Genomic DNA, 20,660 nt, shown 5'->3' on the forward strand with positions numbered 1-20,660 from the left:
GACCAGGGGTCAGGCAGGGGTACTCCAGGTCCCTGCCATGCCCCATGTGTGTGGAGCCCCCCTGCTTGCCTCGCTTTGTCAAGTTTGTCCCCTGGTGTCCCTGGAGCCACTGCTTCTCCCCAAGCCTGTGGGGCTGGAAACACTAAAGCAGAGGCCTAGCCCTGTAGGCAGTGCGGCATGACCCCAAGTCCAGCCAACAGCAGGGTCACTACAGGAGCTTGGGCTGCCATATGTGCACCCAAGCTGGGGCCAAAGCAAAGATCCCCCTTCCCCATGTGGGTATGTAAGCTGTGTAAATATTTGGAGAAGAGATACTCATTGCTGCTGCTTGTGTAGTGTCATTAATCAGAGGAAGGCAAGGGGTACAGGGAGGGTAATGGGGATCTGGACCCTTCCAGCCTTCACCCCTCAGCTTCCTGCTCCCCATCATGCAAGTTCCCCCCCCGTTCCTGCTCTCACCCTCTGACCCAACACCGCAAGGAGAACCACAGCTCCAGGATTCAGAATGATCTCTACCACCATCCCTTACCTCTGTCCCAGCAGCCACCACCAGCATGTAAGACAAACACAACATTTTATTGACAGTTCCACATGACTTTTTTTTTTCTTCCTCCCTCCCCTCCCTCCCCTTCAGTTAAAATTGCTATTATTTATGTACACGGTGCTCCCCTGCCAGAGAGCACCCAGCTATTTACAGGCTATTTACAGAGCTAGGGCTAGCAGCTCTTCAGTATCTCCTCCAGCTTGAGCATGTCCATGGGGGTGACTTTGGCAACCTCAAAGAAGACCCTGGAAGGAACCGCATTGGCTTAGAGCTCAGCCACAGGCCTGACGCCCATCCAGCAGGGCCCCCCAGCTCTACTGCAGCACCAAAAGGTGTGTGCTGGTGGTGCCACCTTCCTTGAAGAGAGCAGGCACAAGGAAGAGCCCCATCACGCTCACCTGTGTGAATACTTGGTGCGCACAGCCTTCAGCTTGTCATGGGGCTGGTATGTGAGCAGGAAATTCAGCCTTTTCACCAGGGGATGCAGGTCCTGGGAGCAGTACCCGCTGTAGTACTCCAGCGTGGGGGTCTGCAAAGGAACAGCAGGGCTGAGCTGGGTCCTCTCAGTGATGGTACAGCCACCATCTTCCCTCTTCAACCCCCCAAATCTGAGCATAGCCCCAGAGCATTGCCCCCTGCCCCAGGTCTATCCACTCCCGCACCTCCCAGGGTGCCTCGGGGAGGGCGGACAGCAGGTTGGGCAGGCACTCACCCAGCCACCAAGGTTCTTCATGGTGAGTGCCAGCAGCAGGCAGCTAGCAGCCAGTTTGGAGGGGCTCTCCCGGGCATAGTCGTACTCCTGCAGGGTCATCTCGCAGAGGAAGCGGGCCAGCGTCAACGTCTCCATGGTGGCACGGGCACACTACAGTCAGGCAGGTGGGGAAAGCCTCAGCCTTTTGAACAATGCTGCTCCCCCCCCAAGCCTTTTGGGAATCTAGAGTGCTGCCTCTGGGGCACAGATCCCACACCCGCAGCCTGCCACAGGCCAGCATCCTCAACCCCGTTGGGGGGGCCTGGCCAAACCCTCCTTGCTGCCAGCTGGGAGCCCAGGGCCCCAGGGATGCACATTGTCACCCCAGGGAGCCAACACAAGGGGTGCCTGGAGGCACCTTGACACCAGCCTGCCCTCCTCCTCCACCCACCTTGGCAAAACGTCGCAGGAACCGGTAGGGGATGGGGATGTTGATGTCAAACTTCAGGGTGCTGAGGATGCTCATCTCCATAGCAATGAGCTCTTCCCGCTTGTAGGCATCATCGCAGATGTAGAGGAAGTCATCCACACATGGTGGGCACCGTTCCTGCTGGGACACAACTGCTCAGCACCCTAATGTGGGCTTGTCCTGGCAACGCTCGGGAAATCCTACCAACTGGTAGGCCCTGTAAGGGCTCATGCCCTGCCAGACCCTGAAAGGACTGTTATAACATCTAGTGGGGCTTGTATGTCATCTATATGCCCCAGCTCTTGGCTCTAAGTCCAAGCCTTGCTTGCATGAGGTGAAGTCAGTTTTTCTGGTGGTCTCTGCAGAACAGAGAGGAGCCAGGTCTCCAGTGAGACCCAGGAGACAGGATCCAGCCCATTGGGACTGCATTCACAGCCCTTGGGCTAGGAAGGGGAAACACGAAGACAGACATGCCACCCCAGCAGCTCTCAGGGCAGTGGCTTGGCACCACAGAGACCTGGTCTTCTCCAATAACCCATGGGGACCAGAGGCACAGCCCCCTCTGCCCCAGCAGCCCAAGACAGTGCACGAGGAGTCACCTCAAATTTGGAAGCGATGAGGATGGCAGTGGAGCCGATGAGCTGCAGCTTATCCCTCATGCTCACCACTTCTACCAGGTAGTGGTCCACCAGCTTCACAGCCAAGTACAATGTCTCATGGTTCAGTTCAAAGTTCTCCTGCAAGGACATGGGCAGGAGGGGGTGTCAGGCAGAAGCTAGGCCTGCCTGCCTCCCCCAGGTTCCTTCACAGGGGCCAGAGGTGCCCGTGGGACCAGGCTCAGAGGGCGGGATGCAGGATCATCCCCAGCCTGTCGAGGGGGAAGATCAGCTCTGCACTGGGGACATACTGAGGTCCCACACACCAAAGGCAGGGTGGAGGCTGCTCTGCAGAAGGCCATGCCCACATACCTGCACCTCCACCATCCAGTCCACTAGGATGGCACGCATGTCCCCACTGATGTCTGGCTGCTTCTCCATGTAGTCAGGGAGCACGAATTTCTCCTGCCAAGGCACCAGCTGTCAGGGACTCACTGGACACCACCACCCTCAAACAAGCACCCCCCTCCTGCCCCATGGAGGCCCCTGCCAGGTACTCTGAGCCTCTGAGCAACAGGTGGCCCTGCCCACACTGTCACCACTTCCCCAGACAGGGCTGCCACTCCCTGGCTAGGCATCACCCACCTCTCTTCCCCGCATGTAGTCAAAGATCTCCTTGGCATACTCTGCATTGGCATAGGGGTCACCCATCTGCTCCTTGTCTATGTCCTCCACTGCTCGTACCTGGTGGGGTGAAGAAAGCAGAGGTAAGGGGGAAGGCCCAAGCTCTGCGGGTGCTGGTCACCTCTTCAGGGAAAGGCTGCTGCATCTCTGCACCCCCTTCCCCATCTGCCTTCACCACCTTGCAGTGCCCACCCCACTCTTTCCCATGGGAGATCTTCTGAAGGAAGAAGGTGGGGTGGTGTACCCCCTTCCCCAGCTTCCCATCACACTGGCCCAAGTATCTCCGAGGTCCAAAGCACTGCCTGGTGCCCCAGTATCACCAGCAGCAGCCATAGACCAGCACCGTCAAGATGAGACTGGGGACCAGGCTGCAGACCAGGGTCTCTGCCCTCTCCTCAGAAAGCTTCAGGTACCTGTGCAGGCACTGTCTCCTCTGGCACAGGATCTTCCTTGGGCTCTGCAGGAGCCTCTGTCAGGGGAGTTTTCTTCATTGACCTGTACAGGACAAGAATATAAATCATTGCTCGGAGCGGGCCACATCTCCTGGCTGAAAGGTGTTCTTCAGAGCCCCTAGCTGCTTCAGAAAGGGGCTAAACCACCCCTAAAATATCCCCATAGAGACTCTTAGAATCATTTAGGTTGGAAAAGACCTTTAAGATCAAGTCCAACTGTAAACTTAACACTGCCAAGTCCACCACTAAAACCACGTCCCTAAGTGCCATATACACACATCCTCTAAATACCTGCAGGGATGGTGACTCAACTACTTCCTTGGGCAGCCTGTTCCAATGCTTGATAACCCTTTTGGTGAAGAAATTTTTCCTAATATCCAATCTAAACCTCCCCTGGCACAACTTGAGCCCATTTATCTACTATGCTCTCCCCACCTGGCTCATGGTCTCCATTGCCCAAAGGAAGCCTCACCACTGCTTGTTCTCCCTCATGGGACAGGTTTGCAGGTGCTGTCCCTGCAGCATCCCCCCTACCCCAAGTCTCTGTCCCCATCTCCCCCAGCTACTCACTTTTTCAGGTTGATCTCATTGTTCTTGGCCACCCCCAGGGCAGCATGGGCCCTCTGTGCCTTGTGTGGTGCCACTTTCACAGCCTCCTTTTTCCCTGCCACCACCTGGTTCTTGTGAGCCTGTTTGGGTGAGAATGGGGGTATACAGAGGGGCGCACAGAGGGAAGCAAGGTATGCCCTGCAGAGAGGCCTCTCCTCCTGCTGATGGGGCATGGGACACCCCCCACTCTGCATGCTAGAGGGGATACCCAGCCCCACTCCTGTGGGTGGCTCACAGGGGGGTGTCAAAGCCCCCGCTCCCACAGAAGCACTCACATTGGTGATGTCCCCGAATGCTGACCTCTTCTTGGGCCCACCCTGGGGTGAGGATGGAGACCTCTTAGCCTGACAGCTCTCCTCCTGCAATAGAGGCTGTTAGAAGATGGGAGGGTCAGCTTCCCCACAGGAGCCCCCCACACCCCTTGCCCAGCTCAGGACTCACCTTCTCAGGGTTGGCATTCTCTGCAGCAGGGCCCACCTTGCCTGCTCGGGGTTGTTTGGTGCTCAGCATCTTGGCATTGCGTGGCAACGGCATCTTCTCCCTCAGCCTCTATGAGCAAGCTAGGAAAAGAGCAGGGCTTGATGTGGGCAGCTGCCTACCTTCAAGGACACCCTCAAGGGCTAGGAGCAGAATCGTGGGGCACTTGTCCCTCCTAGGGGGGCAGTGCACCGGGGACAGACCCTAGCCCCCTTCCTGAGCATGGCAAGCAGATGGTGCCCTAAGGCAACATCAGGGAGAGTGCAGGTCTGGCTAGGGGTACGGGAAATGGCTCCACCCAGGGCAGGGGGACACATGGAACCCCACGACCCCCACCAAAAGCACCCTGGTGGGAGCAGGGGGGAGGAGCAGCTCCCAGCTCTATGTATCCAGGAGAAGGGTGTTAAGGCCTCCTGCTCCCTTCCCCCCTCCCAACAGCGAGTGGGGAAGTGGGCTCAGGGGTACCTCCGCACACCAGAAGAGCGGTAGCCCTCAGGACAAGGGTCTCCACCCCTGCCCTTCCCCGGGGCACCGGGCCTACAGGAGGAACACCGAGCCGGGGGGGGAGAGGGGGGGGGCAATCGACACCCTCGAGAAAGGGAAAGTCTAAACCTTCAGAGGCCCCCACTCAGCAGCAGCCCCCCCCAAGCGCAGGCCCCACTCCCCTGCACCCCCTCATGTGTCCCTTGGAGAAGTCAGAGGTCCCCAAACCCCCCACTCACCTGCGCCGCCGCCCCGCAGCCGGCCCCGGCTCTTTTGAAAGTAGCAGTTCGGCAGCGGCCGGCCAGCACTGGCCGAGCACCGCCCAATCAGAGCGCGGGGCGGTGCCAGACGGCGGCCAACCGGCAAGCGGGTAGCGATGCGGTTGCTAAGGGGCAGGGCGGCAGGGTTTAAAATTCAGCCCCGGCAGCCAATAGAAGGGCGGACTTGCGGCGGGGGTGGGGCGCGCCGGCCGGCCGAGGCGGGCGGTGATTGGTTGGACGGGTTGCCGTTTAAATCCGTCTCGCGGGAGCTGGCGGGGAGGGTGTCATGGCCGCCAGCAGGTTGGGTTTAGTGCCGGTGGAGGAGTGGCCGCGCCTCCACCACCCCCTACCATGCCCTGGTGGGACCTGGAGCTCCGGGAGAGCAGCCCCGGCTCTCCCGCCCTTCGCGGGGGGGGATGCGGAGGCCTCCCGGCCTAGCGCCCTGGCAGGGGCCTCGACACCAGCTCGCTGCCCGCTTCCTCTGCCTGCAGCCAGGGCTGCGGGTCACCCCCCGGACACCGGGGCTGCCCTTTCTCAGCGGGTTGGGGGTCTCTGGTTTGCGGGGCAGGGTGTAGCCCAGGCTGGCCATGCAGCTCCTGTGAACCACGAATGGGCGATTTAGATCGCTTAAAGGACACTGTCAAAGGTATCAGCAATGCTAAGTGGTTTTAACATGATGTAAAAGTGCGATTTAACGAAGTTTGATGACAAGGTTCGCTCTGTTACTGCACTGCACAATCATTTGAACAATGATTCAAACTACTAAGGCAGAGTCAAAGTTACCAAGACAAAATCAAAGTTACCAAAGCACAAATCAGAGTTACTGTAATACAAGTTATGCACGATACTGCTTACCAAAGACCTGCCTTTGGTGAAAGGTCTCCCTCCCTTGAGGAGCAACCTTGAGGGTGTCCCAGCTCGAGGGGAGATCACCGCCACGCAGCCAGCTGCTTAGCAGGGAAAGCTCAAAGAAGGCTCACGCAAGCTGTCGTATTTATGGAATAAAGTGGCTGGCTTGCAGTCAAATTGCATGGGACGGGAAAGGTATGCATGAGACTCCTTGTTCCCACAACTTTCTTTGTTCCTTGATAAATGAGTCTTGGAAAAGCCACCCGCTTTTCATGTGTTAATCGCATGATCGGTGTTCCAAGCTCATATGCATCAACGCTCACTGTGTCACTCTGCTCCTTTGTGGGTTTTCAGAGAACAGATTGGAACTAGAGAAGTTCTTGGCTCGGTTAGGACTTAGGCCTTTACACCCTTTGGAGCCTGTACCAAACTACCACGTGTTTGGTTAAGGGGTCAAGTGCATCCATCACAACTAGCCAGGCAGGGGTGGCACCAGCAGCCACCAGTTCACCCATGCTGGTTGAGCTCTGAGGGATACGACCCGCTGCTGCAGACACAGCCCCAAACGGGGCATGAGCAGGTGCTGTTTAATATGCTGGCCAGGGAGAAAGCCCCTTGCCCCCAAAAAACATTGCAGCATGGCTGGGGGAAAGGGTATGTCCCTCTTGCCTCCTCCTCTGCCTTCCGCTCCTGCCTGCTGGGCTCAGCTGCTCTCAGAGGATCCTTCTGCTTCTCATCCCCTGCCGAGATCAGAAAGAGGTGGGGGGTTGACCTCCGAGTGTGGAGCCCCCAGCCAGTCACCTGCCCCCCAGCATCTAATTTTCTGGAAGGATGGAGGCATTGAGTAACATCCATGTCACAGCTGGCCATGACAAGTACGGGAGCAGGGGTGGCAGCGGCGGCGGGGGGCAGAGGTAACCACTGCTTGCGATCCTGTGGTGGGAGGCACTCGCTCCATGCCCAACACCTGAGCTCAACTGGGGCACGCTGAGCTGGGCTGGTGGGAGCAAAAGGTGGCTCTGAGGGCAGGAGCTACCCTGGTTGTGCCAGGTGGTTCTTGCTGGGCAGCCCCTGACCCGCTCATGCACCATGTGAGCTGCTCCCATAGCCCCAGAGGCTTTGGGGATGCTCTGACCTGATCCCAATTCCCTTGCGGACGGGGACGGCAGGTGGCACATGTGCCACCCATCGTGCAGAGGGTTCTCCCCCTCTCCAGCTTTTGGAGGAGCTTTTAGCACTGCACCAAGCTTCAGGCTCAAAGGAATACCCCCCCAAGTTGAGGTAAGCTCGGCAGAGCACTGCAGCAGAGGAGAGCTTCCCCCAGCCAGCAGATTGCCAGCAAAACCTTCCAGATTCCTAAACCTAACCCAAGGAAATCTCACAGCCACGCGCGGCTGTTGCTAGTGGAGCTGATGAAGCCCTTGCTAGGGAAACGTCCCAGTGCCAGCTTCTGAGGGGACTTAAACCACCTGCCCAGCAGCCACGCGTGCAGTATCAGTCCTTTCTCCTTGCTGACAGGCAGGGCAGCTCTGGCTGCGTGCAGGCAGCTCTGCCACATCGCTAGCAGAAAGACCTGGGACCACTGACAGCCAGGAGCAGCAGAATGGCTTTGGGGTGCTGAATGGCTGAGGGGTACTCACAGGGCTGGTGGGGGTTTAAACCTGGATCCCACAGACCTTGGGTACCTTCAGTCCCCAAAACCAGTCAGGGCTGCTGTGGGTCCAGCCAATCTTGTTTCCTCCTCAACCACTTGTCCTCTCCAGCTCCAGCTCCCCTGGTGCCGCTGCTGCTGACCCTGGCCTGGGAGCTCCCTGAGGTTTGCTCACTGTCGGTCTGGGATCCTTGTGGGATCCAGGTGTCTGCCTATCCTTGTGCATGTTGAGGCAGTGCACACTCCAGACAAAAATAAGAGTTGGATGCATGCTCGCCAGGCAGTGCTGGAACGCATCCCACCACCAATGGAAACACGGTGCATCAGCCTGTGGGATAAGATCCCCAGCCAAAAAGCCCCATCCAAGTCTGCCTGCGGCTCTGCGGGGGCTTGGGCAAGCTGCCTGCTTTTTGACGGGTCTGCGTCTGCCTGTCCTGCCTAGGCTTGGCAAGGGGAAGCCGGCTTTTCCAGTCCCCCAGTGCTGCCGTGCAGGCGCTCCTTGGAAGGCTCTCAGGAAGCCCAGCCCCACTGCAGGGGCTGCGGCTCGCATCACACATGCCAAAATCCTACCTGGCTGTCGGGGAGTACTGGAGGAAAGATCAGCGGAACGAGCATTGGACCCTGCACGGTGAATGCCATGGGTCTGCAGCAGGAACTGTGCCAGCTGTCCAGGCATGGAGGCCAGTCTGGTCTGGTGTCCTGCATTTCATCTAAGGATGCTGCAGGCTGGTTTGAGGTGAGAGCCCCCCCAAACTCTCCTTGAGCTCTGGCATCCCTCAGCAAACCCCCAAATCACGCAGGATGCACTCATTGGAGCAGGAGTGCAAGGCAGCTGCAATGCCATGGCACTCGGCTCTGCCACCGGCAGAGCATCCACCGCTGAGCACAGTGCGGCTCTGGCTGCAGAGCTTTGGCTGGTGCCTCTCTGGCCCCCAGCAGACCACCAATGCCAGCATCTGGGTTAAGGGGTGCACTGACATGCCCCGCAGCCCTCTCTTGCTGCACCCAGCCCAGGCACTTCTTGTGTGGTGGCAGATGGAAAAATAGACCCTGCTACGTGCTAGCTCAAGAGCATCAGTGCCTGGAGTGTCCCTGTTGTGAGAAGAGCTGGGTTGCTGCTTCCAGACGGCCCCTTCCCACAGCACTACAGAGCCTGCGCTATCCTTTGGAGCTGGAGCAGCCCCCAGACCCAGCCTGGCTCCCTGGGACCGTAGGGCTGCCGAGAAGCCCCTCTGCATGGCATCTGGGGATGTTCGCTCCAGGATTGCTTACCAGACAGCAAGCCTCAGGCTCAAGAAAAGGAGCAAGGGCAGGGAAGTGTTGTTTGTGTGATCCACATGGACTGCTTTTCCCCCCTTTCCCTTCCTCAGGCTAAAACCTTATCCTTTCCCATGCTAAAGCAGGCCCAACTTGTTGCTCCCCATGGCCCAGTGCCAGAAACACCGGCGGGAGGCAAGGAGCTGATCCGCACAGGGAGGGCTGAGCTTTGCCACTTCCTTTTTCCTCCCTTTTCATTATTAATGGTGGAGGTCAGGGAGGGACATTGTGTCTATGAGCTGTTGCATTTATTTACTGGAAAAAGCCCCAGCAAGTTAACCCCAGAGCTCTCCCACCAGTGGGGGAAGCGTGAAGGAAAGCACAGAGCAACGCAGGGTGACAGAGCTCCTGAACGCCCGCAGGGAGGCGAGAGCCACCGCCGTGCCAAGCTGCCAGCTGCCCCAGCGCTGGGGTGCAGCTCCCCCGGGGATACCAGGGACGCAAGGCAAGTGGCGTGGTGGGGCTGTGCTGGGTGACGCTCGCGGCGCTCTCCCACCCGCTCCGCCTGCGTCCTCCCCGTGTCCTGGCCATATCTGTGTCTCTGCCGCTGGCGCGCTGCCTGAGTGCTGGGGGAAGCCAGCACCCAAGAACAAGCAGGAGCAAACAGCCTGGGAAGGCTTGGTGGGCTCGGTGTGGCTGACCAGGGTTAAGCGCTAGAGCCAGTCGATGCGAGCTGAGAACGAGGAGGTTAGCGTAGGGTTAGCAGTGTGTTTGCTGCAAAGGAGCCAGCGGCTCCACAAGCCATCCCGCAGCCCCTCATCACACCCAGGGACCGCATCTTACCCCTGGGTTAGAGGTTTCCAGGCTGGTGGGGCAGTGGGTTGATGGCCACACTGGGGCTGCTGTAGCCCTGCTGCCACTCGGGATGCCCACTGGCCCCAGGAGCCCAAACTCTTGTGTCTCTCCAATGTCGGATCCCACTTAGCCTCTGCCCCTTGCTGCTCTCTGGCCACTTTCTTCCAGTTCTTATTTTGTGGCCGACTTGATCTTGTGGATGGCATATGGGCTCAACTCCTTGGGCATCCAGATCTCCTCCCCGCTGTGGCCCTGGCGCTCCACCGCTCCCTCCATGGCTGCCGTTAGCTCAGGGCTGAAGATGCTGTCGGTGGCCCGGTAGGTGCGGGTGAGGTGGCGGAAAGAGGAGTCCGAGGAGCTGTCGTCGGGAAGGTCTTCATCCCGCTCATCCCGCAGCTTGGTCCTGCTCAACTCGGAGCTGCTCCCCAGCTCCGGGTCTTTGAGAGCCTCCCCCACCTCCTGGAGGAAGGTTGTTTTGGGGCTGATGATGCACAGCAGGAGCATGAGGCCTCCTGAGACCCCACAAAGAAAGTAGAGGCCAACTTTCTCTGGGACACCTGGGGGGTGAAGAGCAGAGAGACACCAGGGTACAAACTGCCTCCACACCCTGCGGGGTACCAGTGCCTGGAAAACCCCCTCTGCCGGGCACATGGGAGGAAAAGGAGGGGAGCAGGGATGCCCTCAGCACCCCAGCTGCAGGGGTGGGACAGACTCTGCCCCAGTGATTGTGGGAGCATCACCCAGTGCCTCATCAGCACCCACCAGTGTTCTGAAATGCCCCTTTCCCCATAGGAAACCCTTATTGGTATATGGGGTAGGCAGCTCAGGGGGCAGAATCATCTCGCCAGGGATTTAAATGAGTTATTTCCCCTGGCAAGGGAAATTTTTGCCCGCAGAGAGGTGCTCTCCATCAGTGCCCTTGCAGACAGGACAGGAAGGAAGGAGACCTGGCAGGTAATTCAGCCCGTTGGAGAAGGAAGGTCTGCAGGCAGGACTGCAGCAGCACCGTGACCGCTGATGCTGCGGGACCTTGGGTCTCGTTCAACCTCTGAGCTCCCACCCTATGTGGGGCCCACCCAAACCCAGCATGGGCACGTGGTGCCCTCCTCCTTCATGTGCTTGCCAACCCTGATGGAGGGGTCTGGCTGCCTCTGAGCCGAGCCCCAGGCTGAGCGGGGGTCATCATGGGACCTGAGCCACCCTCCCAAGCCCATCCCGCTCCTCCGGGGGCTGCATGAGAGCCGGGGAGAGCACGTACCCCAAAGGTGGGCAAAAGCTGCCAGAGAGCTAGTAAAAATCATCCGGTCTTCCCGGAGCCTGGAGAACCTGGGCCCTTTGTACCAGCCACCTGCAGTGAATAAGGGGATGTGGGCTGAGACATGAGGTGCTCTCCAGCACCCTGCTGCCCGGCTGCCTGCCCCTGCCTGCCTTCTTCCCCACGCCACACTCCTTTCTTGCACAAGTGCTCCTCTGCCTGTGAGGATGCTCCCCTGTGGGTCCTCCTCTCCCCTGCTCCCAGCAGACCACATCTCTCCAGCCCCTCAGACATGGCACCGACCGATGGGTGGCTTCAGCCACAGGACAGCAATGCTGGAATGGAGCTGCAGGGCTTGTGCCGGCGGTGGATACCACGGACGCAGAGAGGCCATGGAAGGGGTGGTTTACCCAGGCACGGACATGATACCACACCGCTTTTGGCGTAGCCTCCCCCGTACGTTACCATGCATGTAGTCCGAGAGCAGGAAGGGGTCCGAGGTGTCAGGGCCCACCTCCTCCAGCAGCTGCTTGGGCACTGCAAGAAGAGCATACACTGAGCACCACCACCCTGCTCGTCCCCAGCCGCTCCCTGTGTCCCCAGGGAGCCCTGCACCCCTGCCTGCATGGCACAGGGCGGGCACAGCAGGGGCTCAGCCACTGGGCCCCAAGCCCCCAGCCCCACGGATGGCTCTCACCGCAGGTGTAGGAGACTCGCAGCTGTTTCTTTGTGCCGGGGAGACACGGGTCCCCGAAGGTGGCCTGGTCAGCAGCCACGGTGCAGTTCCCCTTGCGGTGGCACTTCTTGGAGACCCTCCGCAGGGCGTCAGGAGCCAAGCACTCTGCAAAGACATGGGGCATGGACCTGTGGGGCAGACCTGCCTGACTCTGCCCGCTGGGCACCAGTCAGCTGGGGCCAAGGGGCACAGGTAGAGCCTGATGGCATATTTATGCCATGCTCTCTGCATGGTTCCTGGCTCCATTTCTGGCTTGAGCTGTTCTGGTGTACCTATGTGGGGTCTCCCAGTGTTCAGGGCATCGCACTCCGGTTTGCCCCGCAGGAATCGTCCGTAACTTGCAGAATAAATGGCCAGGATGGATTTTGGTCGGCACTGTAGCCTCAGCTTGTCGTTCTCACACACAGTCTTGACTCGATGGTTCCCTGGGGAGTGACACCGTAGAGCGTCCCAATGCATCCCGAATCACCTGCAGCCCCCTCTTCCCTTAGTCCAGCCAAGGGTCTGAGAGCTGCTAAGGGCTGGAGGAGGACTGCGAGATACAGGAGCAGCTCAGCTCCCCTCTCTGCCCCTTTCTGAGCAGCCAAGGCCCACACAGCATTGCTCAGACCCCGCTCCACCTCACCTGGCCGGCACTTGTAGGAAGCGATGAGGTACTTGTGTGTCCCAGGGCATGGATCCGGCCCAAAGACTTGGCTGTGCACCGAGAACTGGCACCACTGCTGGTCCTGGCACTCAGCTAGCAGCTTCTGGAGAGCAAAGCGGGACAGGCGTGAAGGTGGGCGAGGAGTCCCGAGGCTGTTCTCGCCTCCTCTCCCTCAGTGCCATCACCAGGCTCAGGGAAACGGCCTCTCACACCACAGAGGTGTCCTATGGCTGCTCACGCCCCCACCCCGCTGCAGTCACCCCGCTTCATCTGTCGGTTCCTGAATCAGTTCCTCCCCTGCACCCACAGAGAGCACGGGTGGGTGCTCGCACGAGACTCACGCACGCCAGCACCGCACCACGCCACGTGTGCGCAACACCCGCGCGGGCGTGCACGGCGCCGCGCACCACCCGTGCACCCACGCCCACGCCAGCAGGTCTCCGTGCAATGCAGAGGCGCGGCCGCAAGATGGGGACGAGGGCTCGCACCGCCGGGCTGCCGGCGCCGCTGCGCACCGGCTGCCTCTGCCGCGGTCCCTGCGCGCCCACGGCGGCCCCAGGGCGGCGCTGCCAAACCCGCGGCGTGCCCGAGCCGGGCCCGTGGCTCCGGCAGGGATCTCCCGGGCAGCCCGCGCCTCGGCTGGCCGTGGGGCTGAGGCTCCCGGTGCTCATGCTGCAAGGCCCAGCAGCAGCAAACCCACAGCCTGAGCAGAGGTGGGAGTGGGGCCACAGCTTGTTCCCACCCTTGCTGCTGCCCCGCTGGGAATTTGCCATGCGACTCGGGCCCTGGGATCCCACCACCTGAGATGATGGAGCCCCTTTTCATCTCTCCTTCCCCTCCTCTGCCCTGTCCCCACCAGCCCAACACAGGACTTGGTCTTCACTGATTGCCAGAAGTGAAATTTGAGGAGGAAATTCAATTAATCTCCCTCCCTAGGTTTTGCCTAAATAGAGCTGAGCCTCAGCAGTGGCCTTGCTCTCTGCATTCCAGATGTCCTTCTTCCTCCAAAGGCAGCCTCCAGGCAGTGGGGAACCCAGCCCCATGCGATCATGGTCCTCCAGGTGGAGTGGCTCCATATTGCTGTAAAACTGAGCTGCACAGATCCTGCTCACAGACCTGCCCTTCGGTCTCCAAATGTCTGTGCTGGGCTGTATCCTCCATCCTGTGCTTGACACACAAGGTCTGGGGATCCTGACCTGTGTGTGCAGGGTGGTTTGCGGGGCCGGCTTGGTGGCATGCCAGTACGGTCCAGCTTGGCTCTTACAGAGGTCCTGGGACATGCGGGATGCCGGGAGGGGAGCTGCAGCTGGAGCAGAACTGGGCAGCAAAACCTCATGAGCTCCCAGAGCAGGGAACTGGCCCCTCAGCCCTTGTTCCTCTTCTCCAGCTCCATGTTCCCCTTCCCCACAGGCAGCTGCACGCAGCTGGGTTTGCTGCAGTTTTGCCCCAGCCCTAGCAAGGAGCTGGAACAGGAATAGAAAAGTAGCACATGACACCCTGTCCCCATCAAGGGACCCTCCTGCCAGCCCCCACCACGCGTCCCAGCTGTCCTGGGTTTGTCAGAGCCTTGTGACCAGGAGGGAGAAGCAGGTATGGTTCAGGTGTGCTGTGTCTGGCGCAGCACGCTGCCCATCTCGCCTGCTCACCCCTCCTGCAGCCAGTGGGCGCAGCGTCTCCCCAGCCACGGGCAGAGCTGAGTAGCTGAACCAGGGACTTGCAGCTGGAGCTGAGGAGCATTGCCCGTCCGAGCAGGGCTCCAGAAAAGACAGTGACCAGACTCCCGTGACTACAAGGTAAACTCCAGCCTCAGGTGCTCCTGCGGCAGGAGGGGGGTCATAGGTGAGCGCAGTCCCTGGGACATGGGGCTTCAGCGTTCAGTCAAGGTTGAAGTTGCTGAGAACTGGAGGACTTTGGCTGGCAAAGGACATGTGTTCGAGGCTTTGCAGAATGAGTGTTATTGACCTGCTTGCTCCCTTCCAGGTGACTGCTGTGATGCCTGGACTGGGCTGCTGCCAGCTGCAACAGCCAGTCTGGTCCAAGGTACCCCAAGGGCAAGGATGCTGAGGCCAGCTGTGCCAGCATGGAGAGCCAGAAGCCAGGGTAAAGCTGCAGGACGCCAAGGGACGACATCCCTCCCAGCTCCTCGCTGCCCCATTCCTCAGGCTGCTCAGGGTATCATATGTGGGGCTGCTGAAGAGCTGATGTCCTCACTGGGCACAGGGTATTCCCCCAAACACAAAGAGGAATTGAGCACAGCCGCAGCACAGAGCAGGCTGCAGGGCTTTAGGAGCAGCCTGGTGAGCACTTCCTCCAGTGAGACATCAGTCTGGGAGAGGTCCCTCACCTTATCCCAGCCCCTGCCTTCCTCCCCTCTCCCTGTGCTGGCTACTGCAATCAGCAGACCCTCCTTTGGGCCTGTTTCATTAATCCGCTGCTTGGGAGCTGCCAGCATGAACGGATGCTTTTCTGGCTGGGGAAAAGCCGAGCTCTGTGCTAACTCCAGGGGATGCACCCTCAGGGCTGAGTGCAGCATCCCTCGTGGGCCCCTGCCCCAATTCCCGAGCCTGGCACCCCAGCTGCTGCAGCATCCCTCTCCCTGGACCCAGCCCCAGCTCTGCCAGGCCTTTCTCTGTGCCTGCTGCATCCTGTGGGATTACTCCAAAAGCCAGCTCAGGATGCAGTAGTGACTCCTGCCAGGCTCCTCTGGCTTGGCAGTCCTATCCTGGGACCAACCGCAGAAGGACTCGTCTGCCCTTATCTCCCAAAAACACTCCGGGAAAAGGACCCCAGGGGTGAATCCTGACGCCAATGGCAGCAGCCTCCCTCAGGCCACCCAGCCCAAGCAGGCAGCCCATTGGCCTGGGGAAGGAGGGGTGTGCAGCCCCGTCCCACGGGACCCCCCACCCTTACCAGGTGGGCAGTGGCGGACATGCACTCGGTGCTCTCCTGGGAGGCATTGCCAGGGCTGGGGCAGAGGTTGGGGCTGGGTACACGACGCCCGTAGAAGGCGCCGAGGATGCTGATGGTGGTCTTGCGAGGGCAGATGATGAGGAGCTGCTCCCCGTCGCAGGTGTGGATGGTGTGGTTCCTCAGCACCTTCCGCAGGTACCCTGGAAGGGGAAACAACGGACGGCGTTGGCTGGAGGAGACACCAAGACCACGGCAGTGGTGGTGCTTGGGCTCCCAACAGCCGGTGGCAGTGAGGATGTCCTGGGCTGGGGCACTTATAGGGCAAATAGGACCAGAGTGGGGCTGCGGCAGAGAAGGCAGGCTTGCAGCAAATCTTACACCCAGCATTGCAGCCAAGAGGCTGGAAAGCAGCATGAAGTAGCCGAGCTGGTTAGCAAAGGGAAGTGAAAGCTGGAGGCAGGACGACAGGCCAGAAAAGACATGTATGGGAGAATCCCACGAGGAGTAGTCTAGGGTTTAGAGAAAATCAGGGTTGTTATGGAGACATGGGGAGGAGAGCAAGAATGAGCTGGAGACAGCCACCCAGAGATGATCACCAGAGCCGGGGAGAGGAGGATGCTTTCTGTCACAGGATGCCAAGCCATCAGCTGGAGGAGAGGAGGGTCCAGCGGCTGCTGCAGGCTCCAGCGGCTGCCTGGGTCAGCATGGATGGGTGCCAGCCAGTCATCACCTCAGCCCAGCTGACCCCGGGTCTCTCTGCTGGAGAAGCCCAGCGCCTCGGTGCAAGCCGTTCCCAGCCCACAACCTTTCTGATGGGCACTAGCCCTTCTCTCCCCGAATTCCCCGCACAGGGCATTTATCTCTTTTAACCCCGCCTAGTTCGTGTCCCAAAGCACTTACCGTGTTGTTTCCCCTACAGGAGACAGAAAGGCGTGGCTGTCCTGCCCGCCCTTTAAGAGGGTTTACCTCGCAGCTATCAGCTCTGGCTGGTATCAGCTGTGCTGGGTGAGTGAGGAAGCTGTTTTAAAAAAAGCTCTGCAAGCTGCCAGGCGTGCTCAGAGCAGGCACCGGTTGCCAGCGGAGGCTGAGGAAGCAGGAAAAGCTGACAAAAAATTATGTGTAGGGCCCTGGACAGAGCAGTTTGTATCAAGCCTTTGAATAAAACAGAAGCAAAGGGGAAGCATCTTTTGAGGCTGGGAGGTGGGGCCAGGCAGGACGCTGGGCTGCTGGGTGGGTCACAGACCCCAATGCCCAGCTGTGGGGTCCTTGGAGGGACTCACACTCCAGCCTCAGCCCAGCGCTGCGGTCCAGCGCCCCACACGCACCCTGCACCCTGCGTGTCAAGCTCCTCCAAACCAATACAAGAAGGTGCGGGTGCCGGCTCCCAGCCCCGTGCTTCTCCCTCTGTCCCTCTGCAAACCGATGCCAGGCTCAGCTGCACAAAGGGCCCCTTTCATCTTCCCGCTAACCCTTTGGCACCCACGGCCAGCATCCCTCCCGGGGAGGTGTCAGCGGACATGGCTGGGAGCTGCCCCCGCTCGGAGTTAATCTTTCCCTTGGACATGGGAAGCTGCCGGCATTTCTCGGCTCCCTTCTCCTTGCAAGCATGGGATGAGCGAGTGGGAGGGCCACAGCCTCGCGCAAGCGAGCCCTTGCTCGCTCCTCTGCGTGCCGGAGGAGAGAGGAAAGGAGAGGCAGAGGAGTGTGGGTGGGAACAGACAAGCTGCTTCAGCCAGGTCAAAGCTGCAGCGAGATGCAAAGATGCTCCTTGGAGGACACAGAGCTGGATCAGCCCCTTGGGGTGCAGTGCCCACAAACAGCGGGGCAGGACAAGCCCTGTACTGCCCTTACCTCTGGGCACTGGGGGCCGTGAGGGGCATGGACCCTGCCCAGGCCGCCGGCCCCCACCCGCTTCCTCTGTATCCCCTGCAGCAGCTCCACGCCTGCGGCAGCAGCCGGGCTCTTGTGCAGGCTCCAGAGCTGGCCAGGGCTCCGCTTCTGCCTGGCACCGACCCCAAACCCACCTGCCCATCCCCAAGACGGCTGGCAGTGGGGCTGCCCAAACCCCCCGCTGCCAGGCCAGCCCTGGGCACAGAGGGCTGAGCCAAATCCTGAGGATGGTGGGGGACACGGGGCAGGAATAGGGGGAGAAATGGATTTCCCCAAATCCAGCCTGCCTTGCAGCAGGCACCCTCCTCTGCTGCTGTGCTGGCTAGCAGCGCCGGCAGTTTTTGTCTTCTAAAACCGAGGCTCAAACAGTGCCACAGGGACAGTGGTTTCTCCATCACACCATTCTGGGGCAGTGCGCAATTGCAAAGATGGTGGTTATTTCGGGTGAAACCATGGCAAGGAGGCTGCAGGCAGATTTTGCTAGTGATTCCGGTCACCTGCTGGTGCCGCTGACTCAGTGCCTGCCGGTGCGGCTGTGCAGTTAGCTCTGCCCAGATGAAATCACATCCTCTCTGCCGCAGCCCGCCCTGCCGCGCCTGGCAGCGCCGTGCCGGGCTCTTGCACCGCCCAGGGCCCGGCAGAGCAGAGTGGGAGGTATGTGTGGCTGTTTCTAGAAGATCCCTCAGAGGAATGGCAGCCCCCAGGCACCCAGCCTGCCTGCACCCATCCTGACTGTCCCAAGCGCTGGGGAACAAGGGATCCCAAATTTCTGCCTTGGCTACATCTATAAGGCTCACCAACGCTGCACCCGGTGAGAGGATCTGGCCCTTGCTGTGCCTTGTGGCAGTGCACCCCGCAGTCCCACTACTCACGGGTGGCTCTGGCTGGGGACCACTGCCACCGGCTTCGGCCAGGGACCGGGTCGGGCTCCAGCCCATCTCCTCCCTCGCTTGCAGGGGAGCCCTGTGTGCTCCAGGAGCCTTCAGCTCCACACACTGCCCAGCACTGAGGGCACAAGCATCATGGCCAGGGGTGTCTCAGGAAGGCTCAGAGACTGTCTTAAGAGTTGTTTTTTTGCATTTCTGCCTCCAAACTGTCCAAGGGAGCGCAGCAGCAGTGCGGGGAGCCGCTCCCTTGCTCTCATCGGGGCTGTGGGACGGGCACGGGGTGTTTCAGATCCCAGCCCTGCTGCGGGGATAAAAAACCCCAGTTTTTTTGGCAAACTCCCTCTGGCCTGAACTGATTTGTGCCTTGCTTGCCCCCACCCCACCAACCCGGCTGTCGCTTTGCCCTCCCCTCACACCAGCGCAGTCCCCAGCATCCGTCATCGCCCTGCCCGTGCCCCGACTCACCGGAGAGCTCCGGGCTGGCCTCCAGCCCCACAGCCAGGCAGAGGAGGACCAGAGCTGCTGCTGGCCCCACCAGCCCAGCCATGGTGCAACTGCTGCCGGCTCTGCTGCGTCCCACCAGGCAGCCTCTGTCGGTCCGGTCCTCGGCGGCGGCTGGCGCCGGGGCTGGCAGTGCGCGGGGACAATGGCTCGCTTCTCTGCCCTGCCAAGGCGCCGGGGCCGGGTGGGCGCCTGCGTACCCGCTCTTTGTCTGCTGCCCAGGGCAAGGGGCTGCTCTGGACAGCTGGGACACTCTCAGCACAGGGACACCTCCCACGGGGAGGGAGGGACATGTTTTCAAAGGCACTCCATGGCGGGTGAGCGGGTGCTGTGCCTTGGCATCACCGTCACTGGTGGAGAAACCAGCAGCCCCTTCCCTTCCGCCTCCGTTCCCCCTGAGCACGGGGATGGGGCTTGGCTCAGTTTCCAGCATGCCCCCTGCTTTCTCATGGACACGGTGAGGCAGAAATCCGGATACGTGCGTGCCGTAATCTCCACCTCAGCAAATGTCCGGCCATTGACTGCTTGAGGAGGAAGGGAAGGGCTGCCTGCGCTGCCTCCCAAGGTGGCTGTTCCTGCAGAAAAGGCAAACGCCCGCCCTGCATCAAGCACCGTGGGCAGGGGTCCCTTTGCTGCCAGCCTTCTGCCCCCACAGCCTCCACAGGGCCAGCCACCAGGCGCTCTAACAGCTCCCAAGGAGGGCACCGCGCCACCCCCATGCCCCCCGCCCCGCGGGAGTTAAATCCCTGCCTGCTGCTTCGGCTGGCAGCAGGCAGGGAACCACAGCAGGCAGGAGCTGCTCGCCCCGTCCCCAGGCTGAGGTCAGCAGCGAAGGCAGCAGCCGGCCGTGCCAGGAGCCGGCGTGGCTCCCTGCAGGCTCAGCATCGCCCGGGCAGGGCAGCGCGGCGGGGGCCAGGGCGGCTGCAGGGACCAGCACACATCACCCAGGGGTCCGCAGTGGGAGCTGGGTGGGGGCAGCGAGATGGGCACTGAGCTCATGCTGACGGTGCTGCCATGGCCCCGCGTGGCATTCACAATGCCGTTAATTCATCCCTCTCGCTTACAAGAACGTCATGTAGAGTTTCCTGTCCCGTTGGGTGGAGTTTCAAGTTCTCCAAAAGCTTTGATGGGGCAGGAAAAAAAATACCCCCCCATCCCCTCCCGTGCAGCTGCCAGCGTAAGCACCACGCTGGGCTGTGCAGCAGGACCCCGGAGAAATCTCTCCCTTGGGGGATACTCCTCCGGGAGCCTGCAAAATCATTTCCCAGCCTAATTGCTCGGGGTGGATCCTTTCTTATCAGGGTTTGATTATTTTTAGGAAAGTCTGAGCTGGGTGGGGGAGGAGCTGAGTCAAGCAATCAGGATCCCCATTTTGTGCAAAGCTCGGTAACAGTTATGGGGTCCCGTGGTGCAAGATGGGACTCGCCCAAGAGACGAGTTAAGCCTGTGGGTGTTGGGAAGCCGTCTCCGCTGGGATGGCAGCCAGGATGATCTGACGGCGAACATTTCCCTCCCATCCTGGGGAGGAAAGCAAGTCGGTCATCCTTCCTGCGAAACGGCCCAAATTCCAGGAACAGGCCCCTGCCGGGGGTCAGCCCTGGAGACATTCCTTCTCATCACCCCACCATGCACCGCCCTGGCTGGGCTGCTGCCAGCAGCGCTCTGGGGTTCCCTGGCTGCACCCCGACACGCTCCAGCTTCTTTGCTTTCCCTCCTTGGCTGTTTTGCAATCCTTCCTGCCCAAGGTCTGCGCCCTGGCGGTGCTCGTCCCGCTGCAGAGAGCCAGTGGCAAGCAGCCAGGCTGCCCCGCTCGGCTTCCTCCAACCCTCACCCGGCTCAGCCCCGCTCCCTGCAGCGAGGGGTGCTCAGAGGAGCCCACCTGGGGGGGAGCCCCGGGGGCGGTGGGCAGGGAGAGGAGCTGTACCCTCCTGGCAGCTGCTCATCGTGATGCAGCAGCA

At 60.5% G+C, this 20,660-nt stretch overlaps 2 protein-coding genes across 2 annotated transcripts; both read right to left on the reverse strand.

The window, feature by feature from the left end:
* Positions 1-716: 716 nt before the first annotated feature.
* CCNB3 (cyclin B3) lies at positions 717-4,579 on the reverse strand (the record flags this gene model as incomplete). Its single annotated transcript, XM_082004305.1, has 11 exons — positions 717-789; positions 943-1,073; positions 1,257-1,406; positions 1,687-1,842; positions 2,304-2,441; positions 2,673-2,765; positions 2,946-3,044; positions 3,398-3,479; positions 4,007-4,125; positions 4,321-4,404; positions 4,487-4,579. 11 exons carry the CDS (start codon positions 4,577-4,579, stop codon positions 717-719), a joined length of 1,218 nt encoding a protein of 405 aa, XP_081860431.1.
* A 5,469-nt stretch (positions 4,580-10,048) lies between these two features.
* On the reverse strand, positions 10,049-18,772 carry LOC309408243 (protein eva-1 homolog C-like; the record flags this gene model as incomplete). Its single annotated transcript, XM_082004033.1, has 8 exons — positions 18,667-18,772; positions 15,425-15,624; positions 12,494-12,617; positions 12,141-12,293; positions 11,830-11,973; positions 11,598-11,669; positions 11,136-11,225; positions 10,049-10,434 (listed from the first exon to the last, which is right to left on the reverse strand). Exons 1-8 carry the CDS (start codon positions 18,746-18,748, stop codon positions 10,049-10,051), a joined length of 1,251 nt encoding a protein of 416 aa, XP_081860159.1. The 5' UTR covers positions 18,749-18,772.
* Positions 18,773-20,660: the final 1,888 nt, after the last annotated feature.

The sequence above is a fragment of the Phaethon aethereus genome (assembly GCF_964289735.1).
Source record: "Phaethon aethereus genome assembly, chromosome: 10".
Taxonomy (NCBI): domain Eukaryota; kingdom Metazoa; phylum Chordata; class Aves; order Phaethontiformes; family Phaethontidae; genus Phaethon; species Phaethon aethereus.